Consider the following 25,562-nt stretch of genomic DNA (forward strand, 5'->3'; position numbering starts at 1 on the left):
AAACCGAAGCTACACGACGAGGTCGTTCCGGTAGCCGTAGCGTTAGTAAAATTCACCATGGCGCGTGGCGCTGGAATATACAATGGTGCGTACAGGCGACCGTGTACTTGACTGCAGTGCATGGGTGCAGTTGCAGGGGCTTGCGCTAAAGGCGGCCCCTCTCCCCTGCGCATTGGTTCCAACGCGAACCACACCACTCACGTAGCGAATGGTCAGTATAATGCCAGCCAGTAAAGTTTGCCCCTCTTTCCCCTGCCAGAACGACACAATATGCACAATGTAGTCCAATTGATCAAATGTCATTAATTTGCTCCATCATTTCGTCTTACATACAATACACAGCCAGTCGCCCAAAGACCCAGAAGCCCAACACCATGCCTTTTTTTCTCTAAACCTCATGCGGTCTTCATCCAGGAACGCCAGCTATTGTACAGTGGGCAGCGGAGGCCGCCCGTAGAGTGGTGAGGGATACGTCAAGATCGACGGTATAGATGCAAAAAGTGTCGAACATAGAAAAGACGAGAACATCATTGCGACGAATACTCCGAAAACTCGGAATGCCTACGATGGCGGGAACATTGTAGCTCAAGATACAACTGTTCTTGGTTTACTCGGATTTTTGATCAGGCTCAAAAAAGACCTTGCGTGTTATCTGAGTCACCGTTAGCGAATTTCCCAGCTTCAATGGCCGTCCAACTTACCGCCCAGGATCCTGCGACTGTGGCGCAAATACCCGAACTAATGGCCATTTGCCTCGTCCCTCTTGTGCTCTTGAAAATGGCACCGCTTAAGGCGCCGGCGACTATACTGTTGCTCATCTCGTGCTTTCCTCTGTAGTAGCCAATGGTGCTGTTTATTCCATTGTACACCATGGCGATCACGCCTGCACTGTTTCCCAAAAACGGCCCTCTCCGCGTTATCGCATTGAGCACACCGTTGAGCCGCAACCGTGGTGGCATGCTGGGCGGGTTCTTCTGTAGTCCCTCTGCAAGTCCCCATGCGCCACCAATTGTCAGTGCCGTGAGGTACGAAACTCCGGTGCCATAACATAGGTCGTCTGACCAGCCACGCGAGGGCAAGGCAGATTGCGAGCCAGGAAGATCGGATGGGAGCTGGTCTTCGAGTGAGAGGTATTCGAGCGTCTGTTGGTTGAGGCCCGCAAGAGGGTGCAATTGTGTGGGGTCGAGGATGAACTCGGAGGGGTTTTGGATGGCGGTGCTGGGGTCGAATGGTGTGGGCTGGAAAGTATCTTCTTTTACAAAGTCGTTACTTGGTGGCGGTTGTGGTGCGGCCTCCTTGGCTTTGCGTCCCGTTAATGTATCCCAGCTGGCATAGGTGTCAGCAGGTCTGGAATTGAGGTTTCATTGGGAGTCACAAAGAAAGCACATACATAGCCATATTGAAGATGTCGTGCTGTGCCGGTACAAAGAAAAGATAAGAGGCTGCGCCGGATCGCTATCAAGACCCCGTAACCTACGAAATAGGGGGAGAGAAGAAAGCAGAGAAAGGAAAAGCGTGGAATGGCGCAGGGCGGAGAGGCGCAGGGCAATGGGGCGTGTGCTGGGGCGTCGGCGGTGATGTCGCGAAAACTTCTGGCGAGCAACATTGAACAGTGACGAACGACACCGTGCACGGACCTTTCTCGAAGGGTCTCTGCTTCCGAGCTCGGAAAGAAATCATGGAAAACGCCCACCACTCGGAACACACACTCACTAATACCCATCCCACGGCCCAGGAGCAGCAATTCGCCATGGCACTCCCAGAATTCAAGCAAAACTTCCTCAAGGACTGTGTGTCGGCGGGTGCACTAAAATTTGGCACCTTCACTCTCAAGTCCAAACGCATTTCGCCCTACTTCTTCAATGCGGGGCTATTCCACAGAGCCGACTTGCTGCGCTCAATATCTTCGGCCTACGCCCACACACTCAAGGCGCACGGCGAGGCCGATGCCTCTTTCCAATGGGATATCCTCTTCGGACCCGCATACAAGGGCATTCCCCTCGCAGCGGCATCAGTTGATAAACTTGCCGATCTGGATCTCGCCAAGTACGGACAGAAGAGCTACAGTTTCAACCGCAAAGAGGCAAAAGACCACGGTGAAGGTGGCAACATTGTCGGTGCCAGCCTCAAGGGAAAGAAGATTGTTATTGTCGACGACGTCATCACCGCTGGTACTGCGATCCGAGAGGCTATCGACATCATCAAGAGGGAGGGCGGAGAGTTGGTTGGGATCATTGTTGCCTTTGATAGGCAAGAAAAGACTCCTACTGCCACTGACGATGACGGTAAGCCTGGGCCAAGTGCAATTGGCGAGGTGAGGAAGCAGTACGGTATCCCAGTGCTTGCTATCCTAACACTGGATGATGTGGTCGAGTATTTGAGGAGTCTGGGCGGAGAGGAGGACCTGAAGAGGCTAGATGAGTACAGAGCCAAATACAGGGCCAGCGACTAAGACGATGGGGGGTTTCTTGGAGATAGATTATGATACCACGCGACTCAGATCATGCAGGCATGGCAGAGCAAGCACGAGAAGACTTGCTGGCTCGAATACTGCCTGCTTTGCATCCAATGCCATGTCTATGAAGGTTTTTTTCTCAAATTGTTTAATTGTTTGTTCTCTCTTCTTCAATTTCTAGTCCTTTACTCGCTTTGAAAATGTCTTGCCCTTCATCACACAGCCAGAGAGATTGCACAATACATAACATGTTGCATAAGCCATTCGGCAGTCGATGTTACAGAGGTATTCGTCATCTCTTCATACCAGGACTCGAGCTGAACATCGGCAGCGTAATGTAAAGTCGTACAGACTAACGTAAAACGCCCATCGTTTTGATAGGCAAAAGGAGCATCTACCTCATGCAAGCTCATAGAAGATACCCATCACCAACTCTAAGGACCCGCCTCTCAGACTGTAGTCCCAGCCCGGAACGCCAAATTACATAGCATCTGGTAATCATCGCCAATCACTTAAGCCTTCTTAGCAAACTCGACACGAAGGATAAGATGACCGAAACCGACTGTAGCTTGTTAGTGTTTTCCCAGCATATAATGCTATACCAAAACTTACATCCGTCCATCTTCTCGCACGCCTTTGCAGCATCTGATCGGTCTGCATAACTGACAAAGGCGAAACCCTTGGCGCGACCAGTTTCCCTGTCCTTGGCCAAGAAGACTCTGGTAACATGTCCGTATCTTGAGAACATGTCGCGCAAATCTTGCTCCTCGGCAAACTCGGAAACGTTGGTGACACGGAGGGTGGCGCTATCATCACGATCAAACTTGCCGCCCATCTTCTCGCCAGCACCACCACGTCCACGCAGATGTGGTGGCACATATCCTCCAGATCCAGCACCAAGACCGCCTGACGCGCCAACGCCGGGCGCATCGTCGGGCATGTCTGCAGGCGCAACATCGCCCTCGGGAGCCATGGTATCCTTGAACGGACATTTTGTGGTGAAATGGTCGCCCTGGCAAATACGGCACTTGATCTTTGCGTTCTTGAGCTCAGCCTTCTTCTTCGCCTCGTCACCCTTGTCCTCGGTGCTTGCTTTCCAGTTCGATACTGGCCGGAACACGATGTTCTCAGCCACAGAGACGGTATCTGTTTGTGGGCCGGGTGGCTTGCCCTTTTCTTGACCAAACTTGGCCCATTGCTTTCTTTCGGCGACACGTGGGTTTACAACTTGCTTGACGACGGTCTTCTTGATGCGGCGAGTGGTCTTGATCTTCTTGCCATCCTCAATACGGTAGGAGATGACTGTTTCGGTTCCGTCTTTGTTCTTAATAACTTGGTTGGGTGGGAGGGAGGTGAGGGACTCCTCGTCGTCTTCTTCCGCCCAGTCGGTGCGGCTACATGGTTATCGTCAGCATATTGACTTTTTATCGACGGTCGGTTGAGGCGAAATAGAGGACGATTGGGCGCGCCAGAGAATCCAGGACAGCGGGTTGCGCATGAATGCACAGGGCGTAGATAGACTCACCCTGCAGGTCGTGACATGTCAGCGGCTATGTATGTGCTGTTCTGTATAGGCGTCGGTCCTGAAGTTGGGGTTGTTGTCAGATACAGCACGGTAAGAAGTGGCGGCCGGTGGGGCAATTCAATGTGTGCGCTGCGCCGCCAAGATTTCGCGCTAATAGCACCTGTCAGTCAACCCCTTCAAGGCTATCGTCTACATCTGGCTTCGCCCTAACACTGCAAGCGCTCAAACTTGGGGCCTAGTAGGAAGGATAGGCTGGGAGTATATACATCGAGTCGGAGAGATTTATAATTGAGGGCACTGGTCGTACGCATCCAAATGCACCCCCGCCATTCTTGAGGCCCATCACTTCACTCTTGTATGCAATTGCGGGATACTAACTCTACGCCCGCACCTTTACATGCTGAATAGTACGCACGAAAACACTTGTTAGTGCCCTTGATACATGCTCATTTTTCCATCTTTTTCCATCTCTATACAGCATGCGAGAGGGGTATACATAGATATCGTTTTCCGTCCGTACGACATCACGTGAGCTGACCAGGATAAGCATCTAACTCGGGCAACTGCACTTGACTTCTTTTTCTTACCTCCCTTTCAACCCGCTTCTATCCTCTTCTCGATCCCCGGTATCGAGCGACATGTACCCGACTAGAGCGGGCTACATAAAGTTACTCTATCTTTCCCCACTTCCAAGTGCTGCTTTAGCGCCTTCCCTGTTTTAGCATCTTCAGTTACATACCTGGGTGGCCTTTAGCAAGGTGACCACTAGCGAATCCCCGCTGTTGTACGTACCTGGTTTTATAACTTTTTTCCCCAAGTTGCTCAAGTCACATTGGCAGAGTCCTGGTATGCCGATTACAGTGGTCAGTCTAGATTGCATCGGTCACCAGGGACTATCCTCTCACAGAATTAAAAAATGTCATTGGTGTGCTGATAACAAAGGTAGTGATGAGCTATAGGTAACCTCACCCAATTCCGTGAACTCGTTCTTTTTGGAACCTCAAAACTCAATCAAATAAAAGATGACTTTGCATCGCCATCTTTAGTCTTCGGAACCTAGATTCCACTGTACTCGGCCACGCCCAGGAACTGCCAACTGACCGACAGGCACTGGCTTGGGATGCTGAATGACATCGCTGTTCGTTCTGGCAATCGTCTGTGCCATCGGCTTTGGCGTACTAGTAGGGAATGATGTCTCGCTGCCACCCCTGGGTAGCCTCGGTTTCTGAATGTGGTGAGGCGAGCTAGGTGCATTAAAGTCGTTGACAAAGGGAAGTTGCGAAGGCACTGGATGTGGATGTGGATGTTGTAGTTGTTGCGGTGGTTGTGTAGATTGCGGCGAGCCGTGACCGTGATCGAGGAACAAACTATGGCTTATAAGTATCCTGATACCATGTGCAAATGTGGAAAATGTCAAAGCTAGTCAGGGATAATCTTACTCTTGTGGTTGAGCACTTCCCCTCCGACTTGTCTGCACACTACTGGCCATGCTGCCACTTCCCGTTCCACCTACCGTGCTGCCGCACGCACTGCCATAAATCGCTGCATGCTGTGATTGTGGAGTAGCGGGAAGCCACCCACTGCTTGTGATCCCCTCGACATCCATAAGGCGTTGAAGCAAGTCTTCGGTGATGACAAGCAAATGTTCCAAAGCAGCAAGACGCGAGGTTTCCTTTGCAGAACAGCAGTGAATATATGATTTACTGGATGGATTGTGTTCGACGATGCACGCCCCAACTCTTCTTGACGAAGTCGGAGCGAAGCTTATCACGTCTAAACATCGATTCGGTCCATAGATCGCGCGCGCGTTCGCTACGACAAGTTAGATTTTTGTCACCAGCACTGAACAACATACGTACCGAGTACTCTTGTCCGGATGCTTTCCAAGGCATACTCCGAGTCCTTGTCCTCCATACGGTGCAATATTTGGCTCGCTGTCCGCTCCAATGCTAAACTGTCGTAACTGCTGCTTTTTCCGTGCTTCATGTCCTTGAAAACCTCGATCATCCGAGCTAGTACGTTCCAATACGAGTACTCGGCGGAGGTTTGACTTTCTGGATCTATTCGACTGTTCAGATCTCGAAGAAGCTAGGGATTCGGAAGTGTTAGTACGTTTAAGCGGCCCGAACTTTTCAAAGGATGCTAGTTCTTTGGCAAGGTTCTTCCACGAAGAAGTTCTTGAGAGCTCCTTCTCGGAGTTTGTACGACTTATGTTTGGTGAGCTTCCAGCTGACCTCGAGCCGTCGAATTGTCGCGAACTCCTGCGCTGCTGGAAGCGAAGCTGAATTAAACGCTCTTCGTAATCTGCAGCTTCCTTTAGGCGTTGTTCCCTTCTGAGATTGTAAATGTCTTGTAGAGAACCGTGTCTAGTGAGACGATGGGGGTGTTTGGGATGCCAGGGATTGAGCTGTGGTCCCAATGCAACTCTTTCAGCAAGTGTCGGCGGTGGCGTGCGCTGAGAATCCCTTCTAATACGGGTGGAGTGCTGCGATGTTCCCGACCTACTCGAGCTCAATGACCTTGGTTTATGATGTGAGTCCGCGGAATTAGCCCTGATTCGGCCAGGCCTCGCGTATGATGGATCCAGGATGTCCGCTTCCTCGATGGTATCAAGTAGAAAGGTTCGCCGGTATTCTTCTTGCCAGTACTGTGCAGGTAGCCCTTGTATTAAACAAGTAAAGGGGAGCGTTGTGACGACTGCGAGATGCGCCTGTGATTGAATTAGCAATCTGGTAATACACATCCTTGATTTTGAATCGTTGATTCGGATCAAAAAAACATACTCAACGCGAAGGTGACTGCAGAGCCAACGAGGCTCGCATCAAAGTATTGCGTTGTGTTGTAGTGAGCCGAAACAATCCCAGGCAAGTGCCAGATGGCGAACCCGGAGCTTTGGTAGTTGACGTATTGTATCGGTGAGAGTTGCCAAAGGATGAATGGATGGAATGAGGAAGAAGTTAATGAGGAAGTATAGCAAGACAATAGTAGTGTCGACAGTGCTCAAGTAGGATGTTTTTGAGCAGCCATCTACTGGTATGGATGAGCAGCGAGCGATGAGGTGAACGATGAGGGAAGACAAGGTTGAGCGTGATGCAATATGTTTTGTGATGGCAGCGGCAAGAAGCGTCGGCTGGCAGCTACAGCCCGAAAGATAGCACCAAGCAGCAACAGCAGTCGGTGTGAACGGTATTGACGACCACGGAATTCTATAACAACAAGCATATCGTGGCCTGCCGATCACTTACATTTCGTGATTGCGCTATTACATAACTCCCGTATCATCTTACCTGCTCATTCACACACACCGAGAAGATCGAGTGCCGGTATGTATCTGATGTTTTTGGAATAGTGCAGTGTCAACATGCCCACTATCACCATCTCTGCAGAGTGCACATCACATGACGAGAGTCGTTCCAACATCACTTCATATATGCCTCCTACTATTGCAGTCAAACACGGTCATGAAAACAAATAAATCCAAGACTATCTTAGCAGCTGTAACGATAAATCCCGCTTTATCTCATCAATGGTATCCTTTGCCTCCATATCCCTCTCTTCCATGCAAATGCCAACACACAAACGCTTCAAGTACAATTATGCTCTTTTGATATTTACTCCATCCCACACCAGATATATTGCACCCCTATTGTTTCAATAGTAAACCTACCTACATAAGCGCTATGGATGTATTCGAATTGGCTCTCACCTAACAGCGTCTCGACGATCACTTTACCTCGGAGCATGCGCTCAACCGATGCTTTCAAATAGCACAGCAATGGTTCAGTGCCCAGCCGCTAACCAGAAAATCTAAACCGCGAAGCCTCCAGCCTGCCGAGGCCCTCTCGGGGGGCCACGTTTCTTCGACGATAGCTAGTCGTAAAGTCCTGTAAAATCGTCCTGATCATCCTAACATCGCCTGTCTGGATACGTTGGCGAATGTTGTTGAGGAAGCGCTCGCTCTCTTGGGGTGTGATGCTACCCTGTGGTAACATAGCCACGGTGCTCGCAACCCATTGTGCAACCTGTTCGGGCATTAGCTCGAACAGGTCGAGAAGCACACCAGACGAGTCAGCAAAACAGCCCTCGGGGAAGCTGTACATCATGCCTGTCATGATGCGCTGGACAAGTTGAACGCCGGCACCCAAAACAAGCTGCTTAACGCGGTCCCGTATTTGTTCTGGAACTTCGTGACGCGTGTTGTCAAAGGTGGACGACGGCGATGAATTGCGACCATAGCCGAGGAAGTCACGTAGGAAATGCAGCACTGCGATGATGGGATCTTCTTTGAGCAGGGTGAGAGAGCTGCAGGCTGCAAGAAGTATCGTTTCCATGAGCGGGGACATGATAGACTCGGACGGGAAGTAGAGTGCCATATCGGCTGCGAGACGGAAGTAGTCCTCAATGAGATCAGGGAGTTCTTCTGGTGGCAGATCACTGAGTATCCTTAGGAAGGTCTTCGCTTGTTGCTCATAGAACTGGTAGACGTCGTTTGCCAGACCTGCATCGACAGTCTCCACACCTTGCGAGAATTCGCGCACTATCGATGCTGTGGCCCAAAGGAAACATCCCTGTCTTGATTTATCGAAGCCTTCAATCAGTTTCGTAGCAAGAGCCGGTAGGAGTGGTCGCATTGCCGTCTGGTAAGAAAGCACCATGTATCGCCAGCATCTGCATACACGCTCGAGGATCGGTATGCTTGTGTGGAAATGGCTGATCATATTTGCAAGAGTGGGGAAAATCTGTTCGCAGTATTTGACGGCTGGATGCTCTTGACCGGGTGGTATCTCTGGCCTCACCATTTCAAAGAATATCGTGAGGAGGTTGATCTTGTCCGCAATGAGTTTCTGGTCTGGCTCGTCCTTCGCTTGTTGTGCAAGCTCGATCAAGTGCGCCATGACAGGGTCAAGATATAGCTTGAGTGTTGCTAGAAGCTGATCGTTGGGAACCTTGGCAACAACAGAGGCGACACCTTCTGTAATCTCTTCTTGACTACTAATGGGTAGCTTGTTCAAGTTCTTTGCGTAAAACTGCTGCAGCGGGCCAACATAGTGAACTAACAAACTCGCGCAATCGTTGCAAAAGAACTTGAATGACAGCGCAGCAGCTCGGATGACATCCTTGGTTGAATGGTCAAAAGCTGCCATGATGTAGTCCAATTGCATCTGTAGCGTGTCAGGGTGCTGAGCTGTCCACTCTGTGTACCTTCCTAGAGCCATCACAGCTTGGAATCGCAACTTGTTGTGGTCAGGTATGCCTGCGATGAGTGGAATCAGTCGTGGAAGCATGATATTCTCATCTGAAGGCACCATGCGGCCCATGGCTCTGACCGCAAATAAAGGCGCTTCCAGTTTCTGCCACTCTGGCACACTGTTCGGTCCAGCCTGAGCGCCGTATGTTTGGACCCATTGCTGAATGAGATCATAAGGTTTTTGAAGGCATTCAACGACGCCCATAACCTCACAACAATCCTTGAGGACATCGCCCATCTGGTGTCGAAACTCGCGGAACTTTTCTTCTTGTTCACGATCGCCCTCGAACAAGTCCTTGTCATCACCACTCCCGCCTTCCGGCTTCGGAAACTGAAGGTGGTTTATCATAATGTCGACAAGCTTGGAGTAGATGTCTAGGCATTGGTTGCGGGCTTCGGCGTATTTCTCCAGTGTCAGGTATTGCTTGAGGTCATACCAGAACTTGAAGGTATGGGAGATGGCATCCCTTTCCTTGTCTAGCGCGGCTATGGCAAGTATTGCTTCGACCAATGCACGGAAATCGGTCGGTAGACGTGCGATGAGGATGACCCAAGACTCTCCAGCTTCGGCAAATATCCTTGCAATGCCCTTGAACTTTTCAGTATCCTCCTCTTGTGCCGCCTCGGCGAGCTTCGTTTGGAGGTTGATAACTTGGGGATAGAGGATCATTATGGAACTGAGAGTCTCATCGACATCTCTCGTCTCTGCAAGCAGGGCGCTCAGGCATTCTACCGCAGCTTCAAAAGGATCTTCTTGCGAGAGGCCGTCAAAGATGATCTTGAGCAAGGGAGAATTGATAATGGCGTCCAATGGAATTTCGCGTATCCAGGAGGTGATGCAGTGGAGTAATTGGGGGTTTTGTGCGGCCGCAGCTATGAACTGTCAGTGGGAGTGGGCTGGAACCCGGGAAAATTGACGTACGTGAAGAGGTTCCGTATCGTACGAGGAGTTCCAGGGCTTGCTGGGCGTTGTCTTCAATCAACTCGGCCGTCCTCATAGTCAACTCGTGTTCCTGACCACCACACATTAGACTACAACTCTGCTAGCATGTGTCGGCACCGCGGGGAATTGCCGTAGGCTGCAAATGGGGCGCGGCTCGCTCGGACGTACTGTGAGTGCGATCTTACGTCCATGTGTGACTTCTTCGGGGAGAACGCGGAGAAAGTCGAGGACGCAAGGTAAGGTTGCAGGGTCGGAGCCGAGTGAGTTTACGATATCTTTGAGGACATCCTTCCACTCGGTCATCTGTATTGCGAGATTTGCCAGACACACGCATAGCTGCAAGCGTATGGGCTTTGGTCCAGCGTGGAAAATGGCCAAGTTTCGCATGATAGAAGCTCGCAGCTCGGCAAGTTGAGCGCGGGGCACTTGGTGCAAGTCATAGACAATCTGCCGGCTGTTAGGAAGGCGCTTTGATGAGCAAAACACTAGCTTACCTTGCCCTTGAGCGTCGTGGCAGCGAAAAGCTTAGCTGCCGCATCTGCAGAGTTGGACTCCAGCATAGCTAGTGTAGTTGTCCATGCCTCTTCCTGCGCGCCAGTCAGCACCTGTGCCCCTACAACGACACACCCGTACATACCGACTTCTGAAATTGCTCCAGAAACTGATGTGCCTGCTCTTTCTGTGCGCGATCCGCCGACGATGCCATGGTGTTGTGTGCCGCCAGCACCGGGTCGAACACCTGCTGTCCGTTGGCAGCCATGGTGAGGATGGTTGAGGGGGGGTGGTGATGGTGATGGTGGGGGAACGGATGCGGATACTGCTCTGAAAGAGGCGGCGGGGTCGAGTTATATTGCGCGCATGCACTGGCTTTGTGACGGAGGCCGGCAGACAGAAGGTGCAGGCGGCTAGGGTGCGGCGAGGGTGGTTGTGGTGGTTGCCAGCGTGGTGGGGTGGTGAGTTTGCTCAGGCATGGGCAGTTGCGTTTGGTCGCGCATAGGCAGTCAAAGATCCCCACGTTAGCGCCAAGAGCCGTGACCGCTCGCTCCCTCGCGCCAGAAATGTTACTTCGACTACACTACATCTCCACCAGCTACCGCCCACCCTGCAACCAGGCGCCGACTTTAGAAACACCAGAACCCTGACACCAGTAACTCGAATTACAACATGACTGGACGTGGAGGTCGGTATGTCCCGTCATTGGGCGAAAACCATAGCTAACGTGTATAGGCCGCGGCGGAGGAAAAGGTACGACAGCTACCACATGCTTGTGCAGCAGCATTAACTGACGAGCGCGTAGTCCTCCTTCCTCCCATCAACTTCATCTTCAAGCTTCTGCAATCACGGGCGACCATATCAGTCTGGCTATACGAGAACCTGGGCATGCGCATCGAGGGAAAACTGAGGGTACCACGGCCGCTTGCTATCTACGCCCAGGCAGCTAACGTCTGAGTAGGGCTTCGACGAGTTCATGAACCTGGTCATTGACGACGCCATTGAAGTCACGCTTGCGAAGAAGGACGCGCCCGAGGAGAGGCGCAAGGTCGGCCAGATTCTGTTGAAAGGAGACAACATTTCCCTGATCCAGCAACTTCAATAAGCGCCAGCGACGGACACGTTTCTCCTGCGATTGTAGGATCGTACACATGAGAGAGCGCATGCATTGCAGGACTGTGGGATGGAGCGGACAGGCACGGTTTTGTTTACCAAACTTGATGGGAGAGGCTCAAGCCCCTGCGCGACGGAGCTCGCCAGCGCCGGTGATCAAGGCGTCGAGGCGGAAATCGGAAGAGTCCATGGGAACCGACTCATTTGGCGGAAGGAGCTGCTCGGTCAAGGCAAGACCAACTTTGACGTGGTCAGTTAGCCCTCCACATACAGAATATCAGTAGTTCTTACCGCGAAAAGGCATGCGCGATACGTGGTGACAGCGGGTCAAGAAGAAGTCGTAGAAGCCCTTGCCATGGCCAAGGCGGCCGAACTGCGCGTCAAAGGCCATGCCGGGCATGACGATCAGATCAAGGCCGTCTTCGATGCCGTCAGTATTGCCGTTTGTGACACCAGTACCGCCAAAGCAATTGGCACGTGATGAAATGGACTCTATGCTTGGAGTTGGAATGCCCCATTTGTCGGGCTTGAGCAAGTCAAAGTCAGTCATCGAGTGCAGCTCAAGCATGTCCATGATGGACTTTGGTTGGCCTGGGTCGGGCGTGTCCAGAGTGTACGTGTATGGAATAAAGACCTTCTTGCCATCTCCAAGGGCATTGCGCACAATGTCGGTTGTGGAGATTTCTCCTCCCGGCATGGATAGATAGACACTGATTCTGCGGGCCGCCTGGTACTCGGGCATGGCTAGTAGAGTGGCAGTGGCATTGGCCGCTGGATGGCGTCAGAAGAGCGACATGCAGCCATGGTATCGTGACGTACTTTGCGAAGCAGCAGCCGCATTAGACAGCTGGCTGAGAATAGTCCGTATCTTTTTTCGCAACTCCTTCTTGACTGCTGCCAGTGACCCCGCCATGGCGTATGTATCTAGTGCCCGTTTAATAGCAAATGTCACGACGTTTCAGAATCAGAGCCGTTGCGCGACGGCCAAGTCGAGGCTGGAGCGACCGCAACCCCCGAGCAGCAATGGGCGGCTAAAGTAGTGCCGGGCTCGGTGAATAGCAAACGTGCTGTTGGACGAGTGCAGTTTGGTAACAATAATATTGGAGAGAACGGTCCAAATGCGGGTGCGGGCAATGGTGGTCGGCCTTGCCTATGGCACGCCGATGATCTTCAAGTAGCCGCGTTATCCTTGTCCATTCGTCCCAAGCAAAGGAGGCGGCGACACTCTCAACATGCGCAACTCACCACACTCCTCCCTCCCCTCGACACCCACCCACCATCCTCCGTGACCACACACATACATACCCGCACCCACACGCTCGCTTTCTCTCGCCTTCGCCAGGTTGCCCACATTCGTTCAGACACACACATAACACACTCACAGCCATGGTTTTGAGATTAGCAGCCCTGCTCCTTTCCGGAGTCGCAATGCTGCATGCGCAGGCCCAGACGCCTGTCGGGGCAGCGGATCTCGTAGGCACGTGGACAAGCAAGTCAAACTCAACCATGACTGGTCCTGTATGACTTCCGTATTGCGATATCCACGGGACGATCGAGGCTAATTGCTGACACAGGGCTTCTACAACCCCGTCGAGGAGAAATTCACCGAGCCGAAGCACACGGGCATCAGTTACTCCTTCACAGCTGACGGATTCTATGAGGAAGCTTACTATCGCGCAATCGCAAACCGTACGTAACCCCGCAATCGCGCGCGCATCGCGACCAGCGTACTAACAGCGTCGACAGCCCAGGACCCCAGCTGCCCCAAAGGCATAATCCAATGGCAGCACGGCAGCTACGAGAAGCTCAGTAACGGCTCCCTCATCCTCAACCCCATCAAGGTCGACGGCCGACAATTGCTTTCTGATCCATGCCGATACAAATACTCCACCTACACTCGCTACAACACTACTGAATTGTTTGATGTACGTATCCTCCATGATTGATTTTCACCCCCTGCCTTTACGCCTATCGCGCATCGATTGCTGACATGCACAAAGCGCTATGAATACGTTGCGTCAGACGCCTACGCCAAGATTCCGCGCATCACTCTGTACAAAGCCGACGGCGCTCCCATGATGCCCATGTACCTCGCCATGGCTCAGCCTCAAATGCTGCCAACCACCACCCTCAACCCCCTCGTTACCCAGACTGCTGCAGCAAAGAACTCGAAGCGAGGCGAGCTCCCATTGAATCACGAGGTTATCTACAAGAGGACACCCGGCGCTGCGAGGTCAGACCAGTGGTGGTGGTTCGGTGTTTTCATGACTGCTAGTGGAAGTCTGCTCTACTACTTCTTCTAAGCGGGTTAGCTGTGGTCTTGGTTGAAATTGTACGATACACATGCGTGAATTGAAAAACTGGGCGCACGCTTTTTAGGAGTTGCTAGCATCATGATGGAGTTTTGTTTGTCACTGGTGAGTTGGCTCTTTTTTTCCAAAGCACTTAAACTGCGCTGGACGGGGTGATTAATTACGATCGTTGGTTTTTTTGGGGGGGAGTTTGGTGATTAAACTGCAAAGCATTTGTAGAATGAGGCGTTTTTTTGGTGGCATATATATTTTCTCAAATACCAAATGTTGTCTTTGGCGAAAGAAACCGAGTCCTTGAGGAAGAAGTCTGTGCGAGCCAAGTACGAGAATAATGCACGAGACAGATGCTAGGGCACCCTCGTTTTATCACAAGATGCTTTCATCCCTTTTTTCTTCCAATCTGCCTCTGACTTTTGCTTTCTCCATCTTATTGTAGAGACTTGGATCAAGCAAACAAGTCCACTTCAATCCCATCATTCTCCAAAGCAATATCCCACCCCGTCTCCATCACGTCCCACTCCCAGCCCAACCACTGCAACGACGAAATCCAGAGAACCTGAAACTCATTTCTCTTCCGATGGGGCCGATACCCACGGGCCGCACTGCTACACCTACTTTTTCCTCTCACGTCGAGAGAAAAAACAAAACAAAAGCAGATGCAAAGAGTGCGTGAATATGTATTGCAAGACTCTTATCGGTTTTCACTTTTTGAGTATAGAATTAAAGCAACTACCACCATCCTGACACTAGCTATGCATCCTAACCACAAATAGACACAACAAGCTTCCTACGTTACGTAGCGAATACAAGATCATCAGGACTTGCAGCCTAGATTCCATGTTTGATTTTTTTTTAATCCTATGGCGACTTTTGCTTATTTGTCTTACTTCCTGGGTCGGTGCTCCCCTCGCGTCGGCATCAGTCTTGGGAGTGAGCATGGATATTGCTGGTTCTGGCTTTGTTTGCTTTTGATAGTGGTGGCTGGGTGAATGGGTCGGAGATAGTAAACTGATGCCGAGGTGAGAGTGCAGTGGAACAGGGGTAGATGAAGCGCATGCCGGCTAGGATCCGGTTGGATGGATTGGTAGTTTGTTGGGATGGTATTCTTTTTTTTTGTTCAGTTCGGTTGCCGGTGTGATAATGATAGTGGGGGAAAGAAAGGTTGTGTGTAGCGAGTGTGTAAAGACAAGTCGGTTGTCATGTCGTACCTTTTGGAAATATGGCAAGAGCCATTTTGAGTGCTGATGCATAGTCGTGCAAGAGAACGATATGGAAGGGAGTATGCAATACTAGCCCAACTTGGCGCTGATCGCCATTACCGTTATTATGGCTCTTAGGGTCGTGATCGTCATAGAAATTCCAACGCTCGTGCTGCATGCCGCGATCGGCTGCATGGCATGCTGCAGTAGTGGCGATGTCGTTATGTGGGTATATGCGCTTCTCTTGGGTTCGCTTTGGTCTCTTCTTTCTAGCGCTGTTGTGTCGTGACTTGGCAACTCGCTGTATCTTTTCCTCCATTGAAGAGACTCCTCCTTTCCTCCCGTAATCGTCCCGTAACGTATTCCACTTTGCAATTGTTGCATGTCCACGGTTGATAATTTGTCAGAATCGCAGTATTTCCAGCTCCGTCTCTTCTCATAATCCAACCTTCTCCAATCCTACTCGCAGATCCTCTTCTGTACTCAACACATTCATAGCCCAAGGAGGTAGCTTACTCTTAAACACAAATCTCGTCTCTTTTTGCGAATCATCCCTCACCCATTTCCTCCTCTCATCATTATTAGGGCCGTCCGGACCACGCGGATTGGTATACTCCGGATCCTCAACGTATCCCTCTTCCTCCTTGAACCTCATGGTTCGCTTTGTCCTCCTCACATAGGGCGGCCCCCTCTTCATCTTCGCCTGTTGCTCCCATACCGACTCGCATCCCTTAGCAATCATGCCGGCACTAGCCCAGCCTATCCTTCGCTCAATCTCCAGCAGACGCGTGATGAGCCACTCTCGTTGATGGGGTTCCTTGAAGGTGACACCGGCAAAGAACATGGACATGGTCGCCTCTGTGAATATAGCACCAAGGAAGGGAGAAAGGTCCTCAGAGATGGGAATCTGGAATCCGGCTGTGATACGGCCGATGAGAGTACAGTATGGCGCAGTAGCAGCTGCACACACTCCTGCTGCCATTTGCGCTGCTGGAGGCATGCCAGGGTGGGAACGTAAGAGGATAATCTTAGCCAGGTAGAGGAGCGTCCACAAGATGGAAATGTCATAACTTCGATGGGAAATGGCTTTCCCAAAAGGTGTCATGTTACTCTGTGCGTGGTGTCTTTCTCCCGGAGGTGGTGGGTAGATATCCTCCGGCAAAGGAGCAAAACCTTCTGTGTTCTGAAACACTCGCTCAACTGCCGCATGTGCCTCGCAAATACTTTCCCATTCCGCGACTGCATTGGCGTAGGCAGCAGACAGATCATCATATTTTGGTTGAGGCATATCTGGTGTTTGCTTTGGGCCCTTAAAATTTGGATTCTCGTAACTGGAAATCTGTGGTGCTAAGGTTGGTGCTGGGGCCATTCCATAGAAACTGGGCATGCCTGAAGGAGGCGGACCTGCTTGAGAGGGTGGACCTTGAGAAGGTGGGCCTTGAGAAGGGCCAGACGGGCCAAAGCCTGAAGGGGGTGGCCCTTTCCATCCTGGTGGTGGGCCTTGCATAGGATTCGATCGACCGCCTGGATGACCACCCGGAGGACCACCTGGGGGACCACCTGGAGGGCCCATGTTACCAAAACCAGGAATGCCGGGTCGAGGTTGCCAACCACCATCTGCTTCGACTTGTCGAACCTTTCGTGGTCTGTCTTTGACAGTGAAGTCTGCAACGCGGCCTAGAAGGAGTAGAAGATGATCGTGACTGCCGTATAGAGCATCGAGTCGGCCGAGCGGCGATCTTGGAGGGCAATCAGACCATTTGTGATACGGGTGACTATGGATAATTAGCTGCAACTCTGAAAAATCGTTAGGACCACCTACATGAGAGCACTTCCGCTTATGATGCTCTGGAAAACATCATGTCTAGCAAATGACCAAAACAGATCTTGGAGAGTTGCATAGGTATTTAGATCCAGACCACCAGCAATACTTGGCTTCGTATCATATCTTGCCCCATCGTCCTCGAAAATCATGCCAAAGTCGTCGTAATTGACCTTGTTTCCAACAATAGTGCTCACCAGATTTTGATCTGGCATCAGTGAACTTTCTTTCAATTTCTGGTCGAATTGTCTTTGGTCGATAAGCATCGCTGGGTTCTGGTAGGGGAATTGCCGCTCCATTGCAGTTTGTGCAGCCTGCATTCGTCGTGCCTCGCGAGTAAGCGAGCGGAAGTCGAGTTCAGTAATGAGTTGCTGAGCGCCGACAACATGCGTGCCCCATTTAACGTGTTCTGCCGTCCATACCTCATACCACGCCAGAAGTAAGGAGTTGGCCAGCGTGAGCATGGATAGACGTTTTGTCGGATGTGAGAGCGAACGAACAAGACGTTTGAGCGAGTATGCGTAATGCTTGTAAGATGGCGTAACCGACGCTCCTTGCAATCGTGCAATGTGCAGACTGGCAAGTGCCAGCATTGCATGCAACAGGCCCTGGTGATTCAAAGCCTTCAATGGGAGTTTGTACGTCCATAGTCCTTGCTGAGATGGCGGCGTTGCGCCTTCGAATATCAAAGTCGGGTCTCTTGGGTTTCGTTCGAAAATCGATAGTGTTGGTGCTGTCTGTCAGGTTGGTCAGCTACTTGCTCGTACTTGTCTCGAAGTACGTATTAATCCAAGAGAGTATATGTTTCACAGTAGAAACAGTACATAACCCAAGAAGTTGTTTTTCACTTACTACATGAATGAAATGTGCAAACACTCGGGCTGTCTTCGGGTTGCGCAAGGGGCTTGCCGCATATTCAGGCTTGTAGTGCGATAGAAGGCCATCGTACAAAAAGGCATCGTATCGTCGAATCCCTAGCTCGTTGGAGTTCTCCAAATGTATACGCCGGATAGCACTGAATTCCTGGCTCGTGAGCAGTGCATTCTCGTCTTCCCCAGTCTCTGCATCAATCATGTCTTCATCTGAATGAACGTCCCAGTAATCGTCGTCCTCGTATTCTACTGCCGCCTCATCGAGCACTTGTGTAGGGCTAGCATGATCTTCGCCACCGAATCCGCTAAGAAGCAGTTGTGGGTGGGATACTGGGGGCTTTTGTACGTGTGTAACCTCTTCTGTTCATCACAGTCAGCCATCTCGCTCGTTCCCATATTGATGACATCGTTAGTTATTAGGACACGATATTAATTCCAATTTGTATTGGAGGATTTAGAAAGTATGCACCACATTTATTAAGTGATGCCGCACCGGTACTGAGACACGGAGAATGAGAAGAAGAAGAGAAAAAAAGATAATAATAATCATTGGGGTATAAGAAGTATATAACTAGACACGAGACATACCGAGAACAGGCTGTGGCATATGTTTTACATCCTGATTCATATCATAAGGCAACGGAACGGCAGAGTAATTTGGATAGCTAAAGTCAGTGTGTGAAATCGCCGGTTGAAAATTATAACCTTCAGGTTGCGATGAATGAAGAGCAACGTGGGGAAGACTGTTAAATCGCTGAAAGCCCGGCCTTGCCTCCGCGTTTTGAGCAAACTGATCGCTCTGTGGCGAAACACTAGATTGCTGTTGGTAAGCATTGTCAGGATCTTGCAGGCTATCCGATCGATATGCGTGTGAATACACCTGCTGGCCAGAAAGAGGCGGAGGGCCCACTGGCTTCAATTCGTGATCACTGCTATACGGAACAGAGACGGGTGGATATGAAGAGCCGGAATTGTACGGTAATGGTTGTTGAGGACTTGTGTTGGGTCCCTGGCTAAGCTGCTCTGGCGGGCTTATGTGCACAGGAGATTGCTGGGGAAAGTATGATACGGTCGATGGGTGGGTGTGTGCTTGGTGGTGGGGAGATATGAGCGGCTGTTGGTGAGGTGGTGAGTGTAGAGGTGGTTGATAAGTCTGCTCGTGGGTATAGTTGAGATTGCCACCAACAAACGGTTGTGGCGGCGGTGGAGGCCCAGCACCTGGCTGTGGGTCGACATGTTGGAAGTCGAAGTTGCCAATTGGTCGTGGCTGGATCGAGGTGAGGGTTGTTTCTGATATAGGGGCACTTGGCTCTGGCCCTCGATATGGTTGATTGCGTGTGCCTGGTAGCATCGAAGTGTGATACTGTATGGTACTGACTACCCCTGGGTGGTTTGGCCAGTCTCCCATGGGTGGCTTGAAGATGACTCTTTGGTTGTATCCTTCGCACTGGCGTTTGGACTTGATGCAGTTTGCGCAGGTAGGTCTCTCTTCACCACATTTTATGCGTCGTTTTCTACATGTGAGGCAGCCAGTCTTCGTCCTCTTTCTCATCTTAGGGTTTGATGCAGACCCAGAATTCCCAGCTGGTGGGACTTCGTCTGCACCTCCTGAGGATGAAGCTGCCGCCTGAGCACTCGCCATTTCTTCAAGAGATGGGGAGACTGGGCAGGATAGAGTAGATACTGGAGTGGGTTTAGTAGGGTGAAGATGGAGGCGGGATGAGGGGTAGGGCGGGATGGATGGCATACCTCGGGATTGCTTGGATCTGAGGGCCAGCAGCAAGAAATGGCGAAGTGTTGTTGGTTTGTTCGGGAGGCGGGTAGAGCGAGACCGGAGAAGGTCGACTTGGCAAAAAAGCCAAACTGCTAAGTGGAAGTTTTGAGTGAGGTACCAGCGACCAGGCAGCCAAACTTGTCAATTGACTGATGGGGTAGCAAAAGTATGGTCTTGTTGTTGGAGGTCAAGGCCTCGTATAAGAAACCGAAGCAGATAAACGGGGTCGGTATTCGAGGCCGACGGGAACCATGTGGAGTCAGGGCTCTAGAGTTAGTTATAACGATGGCGGGAAGCACGCACCAGGTACCAGAGGCCGCTGGTCAAGTTGAAAAAAAAAGGGAGTCAGTGGCACTTATTGCCGCTGTTCGTGAGGACGGGAGGCTGTAGGTCAATGGTGGCGCGCCCACGACGGCCACATCAGGCGTCAAGAAACCAGACAGAGTATGGATAGTCTAGAACTAGAATTGGGGCTATACTTTTCTTGGGAGGGAGGGGGCGTGTGAGATGGCAAGGTACATGGGGGGTGGGTTGATTCAGGGTGAGCAATGGGCGTATGGCGCAGAAAGAACGGGTGTGGACACGGACTTTGGGATGTCTAGAAGGGAAGGGCAAAAAGGCATGTTTCGATTCGGCAGCGGTGGTGCGATGTGTCTTCGGAAGAGGTGGAACTAGACAGGGGGTTAAGGGAAGGCTTGCGCTATGACTGTGGAGAGGGCCGCCCGCAGGAATAGAGATGAAGATGGGGGGCGGGCTTGTGGAGGGATCAACGGATCTGAGGCCGGGTAGGCTAGGGAGAGGGGTACATGCTATACTGCCTACTGTACTCTGGAGTAAGATGGCATCAGTCCAAAGGGGGTTTGGCAGACGGCGTGCCTGGGGTTGATTCAAGGGCGATGCATGCAGAGTCAAAGGTTGTTTGGCAATGAGCGTTGTGGGCGACGGACGGGGGCGAGGAACTGCAGGTGAATTGAAGCTAACCTCGTCCATGCTTTGCCGAGGATGCTCACACTCACATGGCCAGGAGCAACTTTTGTCCACCCTCTGTCTGGCTCTCTTGCCTTCCCCACACCCAAGCGACGGCAGTATTATTACCATCACTACCACCGCGGCCGATGCCGCCGCCGCCGCCATTGTTATCATCATCGTCGCTATCATCGTCATTGGCATTGCTGTTCATCTGGATTTTGTCACCCTTCTCACCACGCCCATCCTCACCACCACCATGACCACCACCGTCATCTGTGGCGCCCAAGGTTTTGCTCGTGCGGCAATGCGTGGCGGGCTGCAGGGAAGAGGAGGCGTGGTATGCGGAACTTGACCAAAGCCTGCCTTGCTTCTGTCTCGACATGGCCAAGTCTGTTGGTGCTGCGCTCCGCTGCGCGCTGCGCTGCGCTGTGCTGTGCTGACAAGGCACAAAAGACAATGTGTGCGGCTGTCGGTTACGTACATGGGCTTTCTGGTTAGAGTTTGCGCCTGCGTTTGGGCATTGGACATGTCTGGTCGATGGCGGCAGCTGAGGATGACTTGCCCATGAGTACTCGCCCTGTCGGCGTCAAGACAGCGAGGTCAATTGCCACCACTCTCTGCTGCTGCTGCTGCTGCTACTGCTGCTGCTACTGCTGCTGCTCGCTCGACGCTCGACCGGGCCCTGTTGGCTCTGATACCTGGCTCGGCTGCTAGGGGGGTAACTTGGGTGCAGGGGTATGGCGTGGATCGACTGATGGCGTCAACCACCCTACCGGACTCTTTTGGAACGTGAACTCTCTCCAGTATCCCATGTCCAGACGACACTATCAGTCTCTAGGCCTTGTCGTCATGTCTGCTGCAAGTCCTGACAAGGTCCAAGCCAGCTGAGCTTACCTGTCCTTATCAGGCTCTGCAATCATACGCCTCTGCCTGTACGCTTCTCAACTGCTCATGTGTCTTGTACGTATGTATGAGCTTTGGTCCACTACTTGTGTGGGTCCGTCACCTGTGTGCCAGCTACGCTCTCCAGCTCTTCTTCACACACACACACACACACACACATCCAGCGCACGCTGCAACGACTCAAGCCACATTCGTAGACAGCGCGCCTGAGCGACTTCGGACTTCCGGCTCTGGTTGGTCCGTCACGGAAAGCAGCCATTGCCAGTGCCCTGGTGGGGCCGTCAAATGGCCTCCTTTTCGTCTTGGCCGCTCAGCTCCGTTCGTACTCGACAGTGCGAATGCGGTCACCAAACAACTGCCAGTCCATCACCAGCCTCACCCATGGGCGCTAATGCAAGACGCTGCGTCTTCACACCACTTTGTCCCTAGTGCTGCGTCTGCACCACTAACCCGAGTCAGCCACAAAGATAATTCTGCCTTGATTTCCTTTTCAAAGTCAATGCCAGAAGGGAAAAGGTGTTAGCCGCCGTTGACTGATAGGGTAATGTATTGGCCCGCTCGGCACAACTGTGCCTCGTATCAGCTCAATAGTCACTCAAATAGGTGACCGGTTTGACGGCAGCGGGTCGACTTCCCGTCTCCGATGAGCGCTCTCTTCAAGAACTATCCTTGGAACATAACCAGTGCCCTAGAGTGACGTCTTTCAGGCCCTCCACCACCACAACAGGGGTTGGAGCGGCCTTAGCTTAGGCAAGCTTCCGAACCCGAGATCCTGCACTTGACCATCTAGCTGCAAAAGCAGTCCAGTTTCCACGTCGTCGGGAGATTCCTCCGACCCTGAAAAACATTTGTCGGGCGCTACTGAATGGCGAGTCTACCAGAGACCAGCCGAAAAACCCCCCCTCTCGCACTATCCGCAGGCTACATTCAGCGCTGTGAAATCTCTCTCTGACCTACCACCATTCAGCATTCAAGGCAGTGATACTGACCCACTCATGTCGCGTGCTAATTGTGCAAGGGTACAAAGTTTGTTCATCCCTTGGCTTCCACGAGGCATGCACTGGGTGCGCGGCGAGCGACAGATCCAAGCAGAGAGCCCTGTCCTCCCAAGCGGCAAACACTAGCCATTGAACCCTGGATTTTGGAGCCTTCCCGACTGCGTGCTTTGGTACCCTATCCGACTTTCGCTTAGTACTCTGAACGGCCGGATGACAGACAAGACCCGCATTTGCTTGAGCTTTTCCGTAAGGTATTGCGAAGAGCATGTGACCCAAATGAAGCTCTCCTATCATCGCAGAGCAGCGTCACCCGTGGCTTTGGATTGGTGCAATTCCTACCGTTCCTTACAAGCCACTATCCCTATTTGCGCAAGTATCTTGGCCACTCTGCGATGCCAATGGGAAAGATGCATGACTTCAAAACTACCATTCTCTTGAACTGCTTTTTCGAATGGCGCATGTTTCAGACATGCCCTCGCATCATTAGTATAGGCGACCAATGTCGTTGGGCTTTGAAGATGCTTGCTGTACGTATGCGCTCGGACTTTTTCCAAAAGTCCCTCGAAGAGTTCGCCTCCATGCACCTGCACTGGGCTCTTACTGCAGGGACAAGGTAGGTTTACCAAATTCCCTGTGCAGGACCCGTCTCCCACGCTGTCATGTCTATTTGGAAGTGGTTCAACTCAACGAATCTATTTGGGGCCATACTATCGTCGCAGGCTAGATACTAGAGCAGGTTGCATATCTCTATTGGTCGCATCTGGGACCCGAGACGTCACAACAGTATCATGAGTGTTGCAGTTCGATCAAGTCTTCTCCTAGGTTCTGTGTGCGTACGACACGATCCCACCCAGCTTCGAGTAGAGCTAATGCTGCCCCAACAGACGCCGCGACTAGACGCCACAAGTCTGCGCCATAGTCTCACTTATGTCCGTCACTGGCGAGTGGCGTTCCAACTGGCCACTACAGTGCGATTTTGTCCGTTCCAACACCCAAGGAATTCTCATCCCAAGATTCCGGCACTCGGAATCCTGCCGCAGGGACGGGGACGGGGATAGAAACGGGGCGTACCCGCAAGACGCTTCATTGTCTTACTTATCGGCTACCCATGTCGAGAACCCTGGTAAATTTCAAGCACGTTATTACAACGACACTTCATCCTCTTGCACAGAAATCAAACTTTTCGACTCCAATTACGCCGATACACCAGTGCCTTGTATCCATCCTTGCGATATATGGAATTCAAGTGACTTCCACTTGCTTTTGGACGTTGTTCCATGCTGCCTCCACCATGCTTACTGGCTCATCGTCATTTCAATGCCACCATTTCCATCAGGAGAATTACACCATGTTTGAGATAGCCCAAACAGTCAGTCCTCCGGCGGATGAGTAGTCAGCTAGGTGATCGTTGTCGAATCTCCGCTGCCATATGTATCCTTTTTGGTCAATATTTGGTTTTTTTTGGGGGGGGGGGNGGGGGGGACACGGTACCAAGACTAAATGTCAAACAAATACGAGGGTTCTCATTTATTGTCTGTGGTATGTCATCCTTTTTCTTCGGAGACTAGCAAACCAACCTTTTATTATTTGCATTGTTCAGCTGCGCGATTAACATGACCAATCTTTGAAATAATCAAGTAAGACTTCATATCAGTGCAGATAGTGCACCTTGCTGCAATCAGGTTTTTGTTTTCAACACTCTCGACCCTAACGAAGAGCCTCTAAGAGTTCCGGCATGGCATGTGACTGTAACAGGTTCAAGATCACTGTTGCAGTCTCGTTGCTACTTGAGAAAAAAGCAAATTTGTAGATGTTTGTTTTTTCTCGTCGCTCAATTTGCAGTGGCCCCCCTTTTCTTCAATCCGTCTTTGACCAGCCTCGTCTGTTTTCTTTCTGAACTAACAGAACGTTCTTCTCAAACGCAGACAGATTCTCTCTCCAACACGTTGCCGTACCTGCTAACTCGCCTCACCTTCTTCATCCCAACATCTGACTCTTATTCCAAGACATTGCATGACAAGCAGGCTGCGATCTCAGACATGAATTGTATTGTAAATATACACAAACTTCTGTGTAGCTTTTGTCGAGGCAAAGAACGCTATTTTGGGAAAAGCCAGTACACGCAGTGAACTTTGTTATCAAATCATGACACAGTAGAAAACAGACGTTAGCGTCTCAAAGACTTTAAGTTCAGGATACTTGCATCCGCAGAATGTTGTACAGTAGCGTCTTACTTGACACGCGCGAGTATAACAGTCTTGCAGTAACGACGATCGCCAGATGAGTAATCATATCAATGTGCTGTACAAGACAGGGAAGAGATCTCTGAGGAAAGTATCATGTGGAGCGCACTGGATTTGTAACATCAGATAACGTGTTTCACCAGTGATTCGGCCACCCTAGTAATTCGGCTACCTCTCTAGACTATTATATCTTTATAATAGTATTACGTAATACTACTATAATTTATAGTATTAAGTAAAATAAGATATTATTATTTAGATATATTACTATTCTCTATATTCTCTAATTCTACTTAGTATATATAGAAGTTATATCTAATTTAGCTATAATATCTATAGTACTATTTACTACGTACTCTCTTTATAGATATTATACTATTATTATATTTATTACTTTTTATCTTAGTAATCTAATAAGCTATCTAGTTAACTATTTAAGATCTCTTTATCTATATATTATACTACTTATATATTTTTTACTTTATTAAAACTTTAATAGTATTTTATAAGTAACTTATTTCTTTTTATATTAATACTAACGTGTTTCACCAGTAAGCGGGCCACCCCAGTATGTGGGCCAGTCAAAATCTCACCAAAAATCGCGATTGACAGGGATCTAGATCTAGAGAACTACTTAATAGATTTTCTCTAAAATCTAGTATATAGGCTGCACCTAGATAATCTATAAGTATTT

At 50.7% G+C, this 25,562-nt stretch overlaps 12 protein-coding genes across 12 annotated transcripts; 4 read left to right on the top strand and 8 right to left on the bottom strand.

Annotated features, from left to right (window-relative positions):
• Window positions 1-607: 607 nt before the first annotated feature.
• Window positions 608-1,398, bottom strand: COCMIDRAFT_7414 (uncharacterized protein; the record flags this gene model as incomplete). The annotated part of the gene is made up of 3 exons (XM_007692164.1): window positions 608-652; window positions 702-1,326; window positions 1,391-1,398. 3 exons carry the CDS (start codon window positions 1,396-1,398, stop codon window positions 608-610), a joined length of 678 nt encoding a protein of 225 aa, XP_007690354.1.
• A 352-nt stretch (window positions 1,399-1,750) lies between these two features.
• On the top strand, window positions 1,751-2,452 carry COCMIDRAFT_101745 (uncharacterized protein; the record flags this gene model as incomplete). The annotated part of the gene is made up of 1 exon (XM_007692186.1): window positions 1,751-2,452. The coding sequence occupies one exon, from the start codon at window positions 1,751-1,753 to the stop codon at window positions 2,450-2,452; it is 702 nt and encodes a 233-aa protein (XP_007690376.1).
• Window positions 2,453-2,967: 515 nt separating this feature from the next.
• On the bottom strand, window positions 2,968-3,997 carry COCMIDRAFT_7416 (uncharacterized protein; the record flags this gene model as incomplete). Its single annotated transcript, XM_007692165.1, has 3 exons — window positions 2,968-3,017; window positions 3,068-3,849; window positions 3,981-3,997. The coding sequence occupies 3 exons, from the start codon at window positions 3,995-3,997 to the stop codon at window positions 2,968-2,970; spliced, it is 849 nt and encodes a 282-aa protein (XP_007690355.1).
• Window positions 3,998-5,022: 1,025 nt separating this feature from the next.
• On the bottom strand, window positions 5,023-5,987 carry COCMIDRAFT_38916 (uncharacterized protein; the record flags this gene model as incomplete). The annotated part of the gene is made up of 3 exons (XM_007692172.1): window positions 5,023-5,347; window positions 5,420-5,792; window positions 5,840-5,987. 3 exons carry the CDS (start codon window positions 5,985-5,987, stop codon window positions 5,023-5,025), a joined length of 846 nt encoding a protein of 281 aa, XP_007690362.1.
• A 1,787-nt stretch (window positions 5,988-7,774) lies between these two features.
• On the bottom strand, window positions 7,775-10,877 carry COCMIDRAFT_101749 (uncharacterized protein; the record flags this gene model as incomplete). The annotated part of the gene is made up of 5 exons (XM_007692187.1): window positions 7,775-10,101; window positions 10,151-10,241; window positions 10,340-10,618; window positions 10,666-10,758; window positions 10,809-10,877. 5 exons carry the CDS (start codon window positions 10,875-10,877, stop codon window positions 7,775-7,777), a joined length of 2,859 nt encoding a protein of 952 aa, XP_007690377.1.
• Window positions 10,878-11,335: 458 nt separating this feature from the next.
• On the top strand, window positions 11,336-11,768 carry COCMIDRAFT_38918 (uncharacterized protein; the record flags this gene model as incomplete). The annotated part of the gene is made up of 4 exons (XM_007692173.1): window positions 11,336-11,351; window positions 11,399-11,416; window positions 11,469-11,575; window positions 11,625-11,768. 4 exons carry the CDS (start codon window positions 11,336-11,338, stop codon window positions 11,766-11,768), a joined length of 285 nt encoding a protein of 94 aa, XP_007690363.1.
• Window positions 11,769-11,894: 126 nt separating this feature from the next.
• On the bottom strand, window positions 11,895-12,689 carry COCMIDRAFT_101678 (uncharacterized protein; the record flags this gene model as incomplete). Its single annotated transcript, XM_007692188.1, has 3 exons — window positions 11,895-12,016; window positions 12,068-12,547; window positions 12,596-12,689. 3 exons carry the CDS (start codon window positions 12,687-12,689, stop codon window positions 11,895-11,897), a joined length of 696 nt encoding a protein of 231 aa, XP_007690378.1.
• A 473-nt stretch (window positions 12,690-13,162) lies between these two features.
• On the top strand, window positions 13,163-14,079 carry COCMIDRAFT_28388 (uncharacterized protein; the record flags this gene model as incomplete). Its single annotated transcript, XM_007692167.1, has 4 exons — window positions 13,163-13,294; window positions 13,351-13,465; window positions 13,523-13,701; window positions 13,777-14,079. The coding sequence occupies 4 exons, from the start codon at window positions 13,163-13,165 to the stop codon at window positions 14,077-14,079; spliced, it is 729 nt and encodes a 242-aa protein (XP_007690357.1).
• Window positions 14,080-14,583: 504 nt separating this feature from the next.
• On the top strand, window positions 14,584-14,832 carry COCMIDRAFT_101755 (uncharacterized protein; the record flags this gene model as incomplete). Its single annotated transcript, XM_007692189.1, has 1 exon — window positions 14,584-14,832. A coding segment is annotated over one exon (249 nt), but the record flags the coding sequence as incomplete, so codon positions are not given.
• An 891-nt stretch (window positions 14,833-15,723) lies between these two features.
• Window positions 15,724-19,623, bottom strand: COCMIDRAFT_101691 (uncharacterized protein; the record flags this gene model as incomplete). Its single annotated transcript, XM_007692190.1, has 5 exons — window positions 15,724-16,787; window positions 16,872-17,062; window positions 17,110-17,846; window positions 17,962-18,341; window positions 18,570-19,623. 5 exons carry the CDS (start codon window positions 19,621-19,623, stop codon window positions 15,724-15,726), a joined length of 3,426 nt encoding a protein of 1,141 aa, XP_007690380.1.
• A 52-nt stretch (window positions 19,624-19,675) lies between these two features.
• On the bottom strand, window positions 19,676-19,927 carry COCMIDRAFT_101734 (uncharacterized protein; the record flags this gene model as incomplete). Its single annotated transcript, XM_007692191.1, has 1 exon — window positions 19,676-19,927. A coding segment is annotated over one exon (252 nt), but the record flags the coding sequence as incomplete, so codon positions are not given.
• A 672-nt stretch (window positions 19,928-20,599) lies between these two features.
• Window positions 20,600-21,252, bottom strand: COCMIDRAFT_28390 (uncharacterized protein; the record flags this gene model as incomplete). The annotated part of the gene is made up of 3 exons (XM_007692168.1): window positions 20,600-20,714; window positions 20,772-21,155; window positions 21,206-21,252. 3 exons carry the CDS (start codon window positions 21,250-21,252, stop codon window positions 20,600-20,602), a joined length of 546 nt encoding a protein of 181 aa, XP_007690358.1.
• Window positions 21,253-25,562: the final 4,310 nt, after the last annotated feature.

Source organism: Bipolaris oryzae, assembly GCF_000523455.1.
Source record: "Bipolaris oryzae ATCC 44560 unplaced genomic scaffold scaffold_121, whole genome shotgun sequence".
In the NCBI taxonomy this organism is placed as follows: Eukaryota; Fungi; Ascomycota; class Dothideomycetes; order Pleosporales; family Pleosporaceae; genus Bipolaris; species Bipolaris oryzae.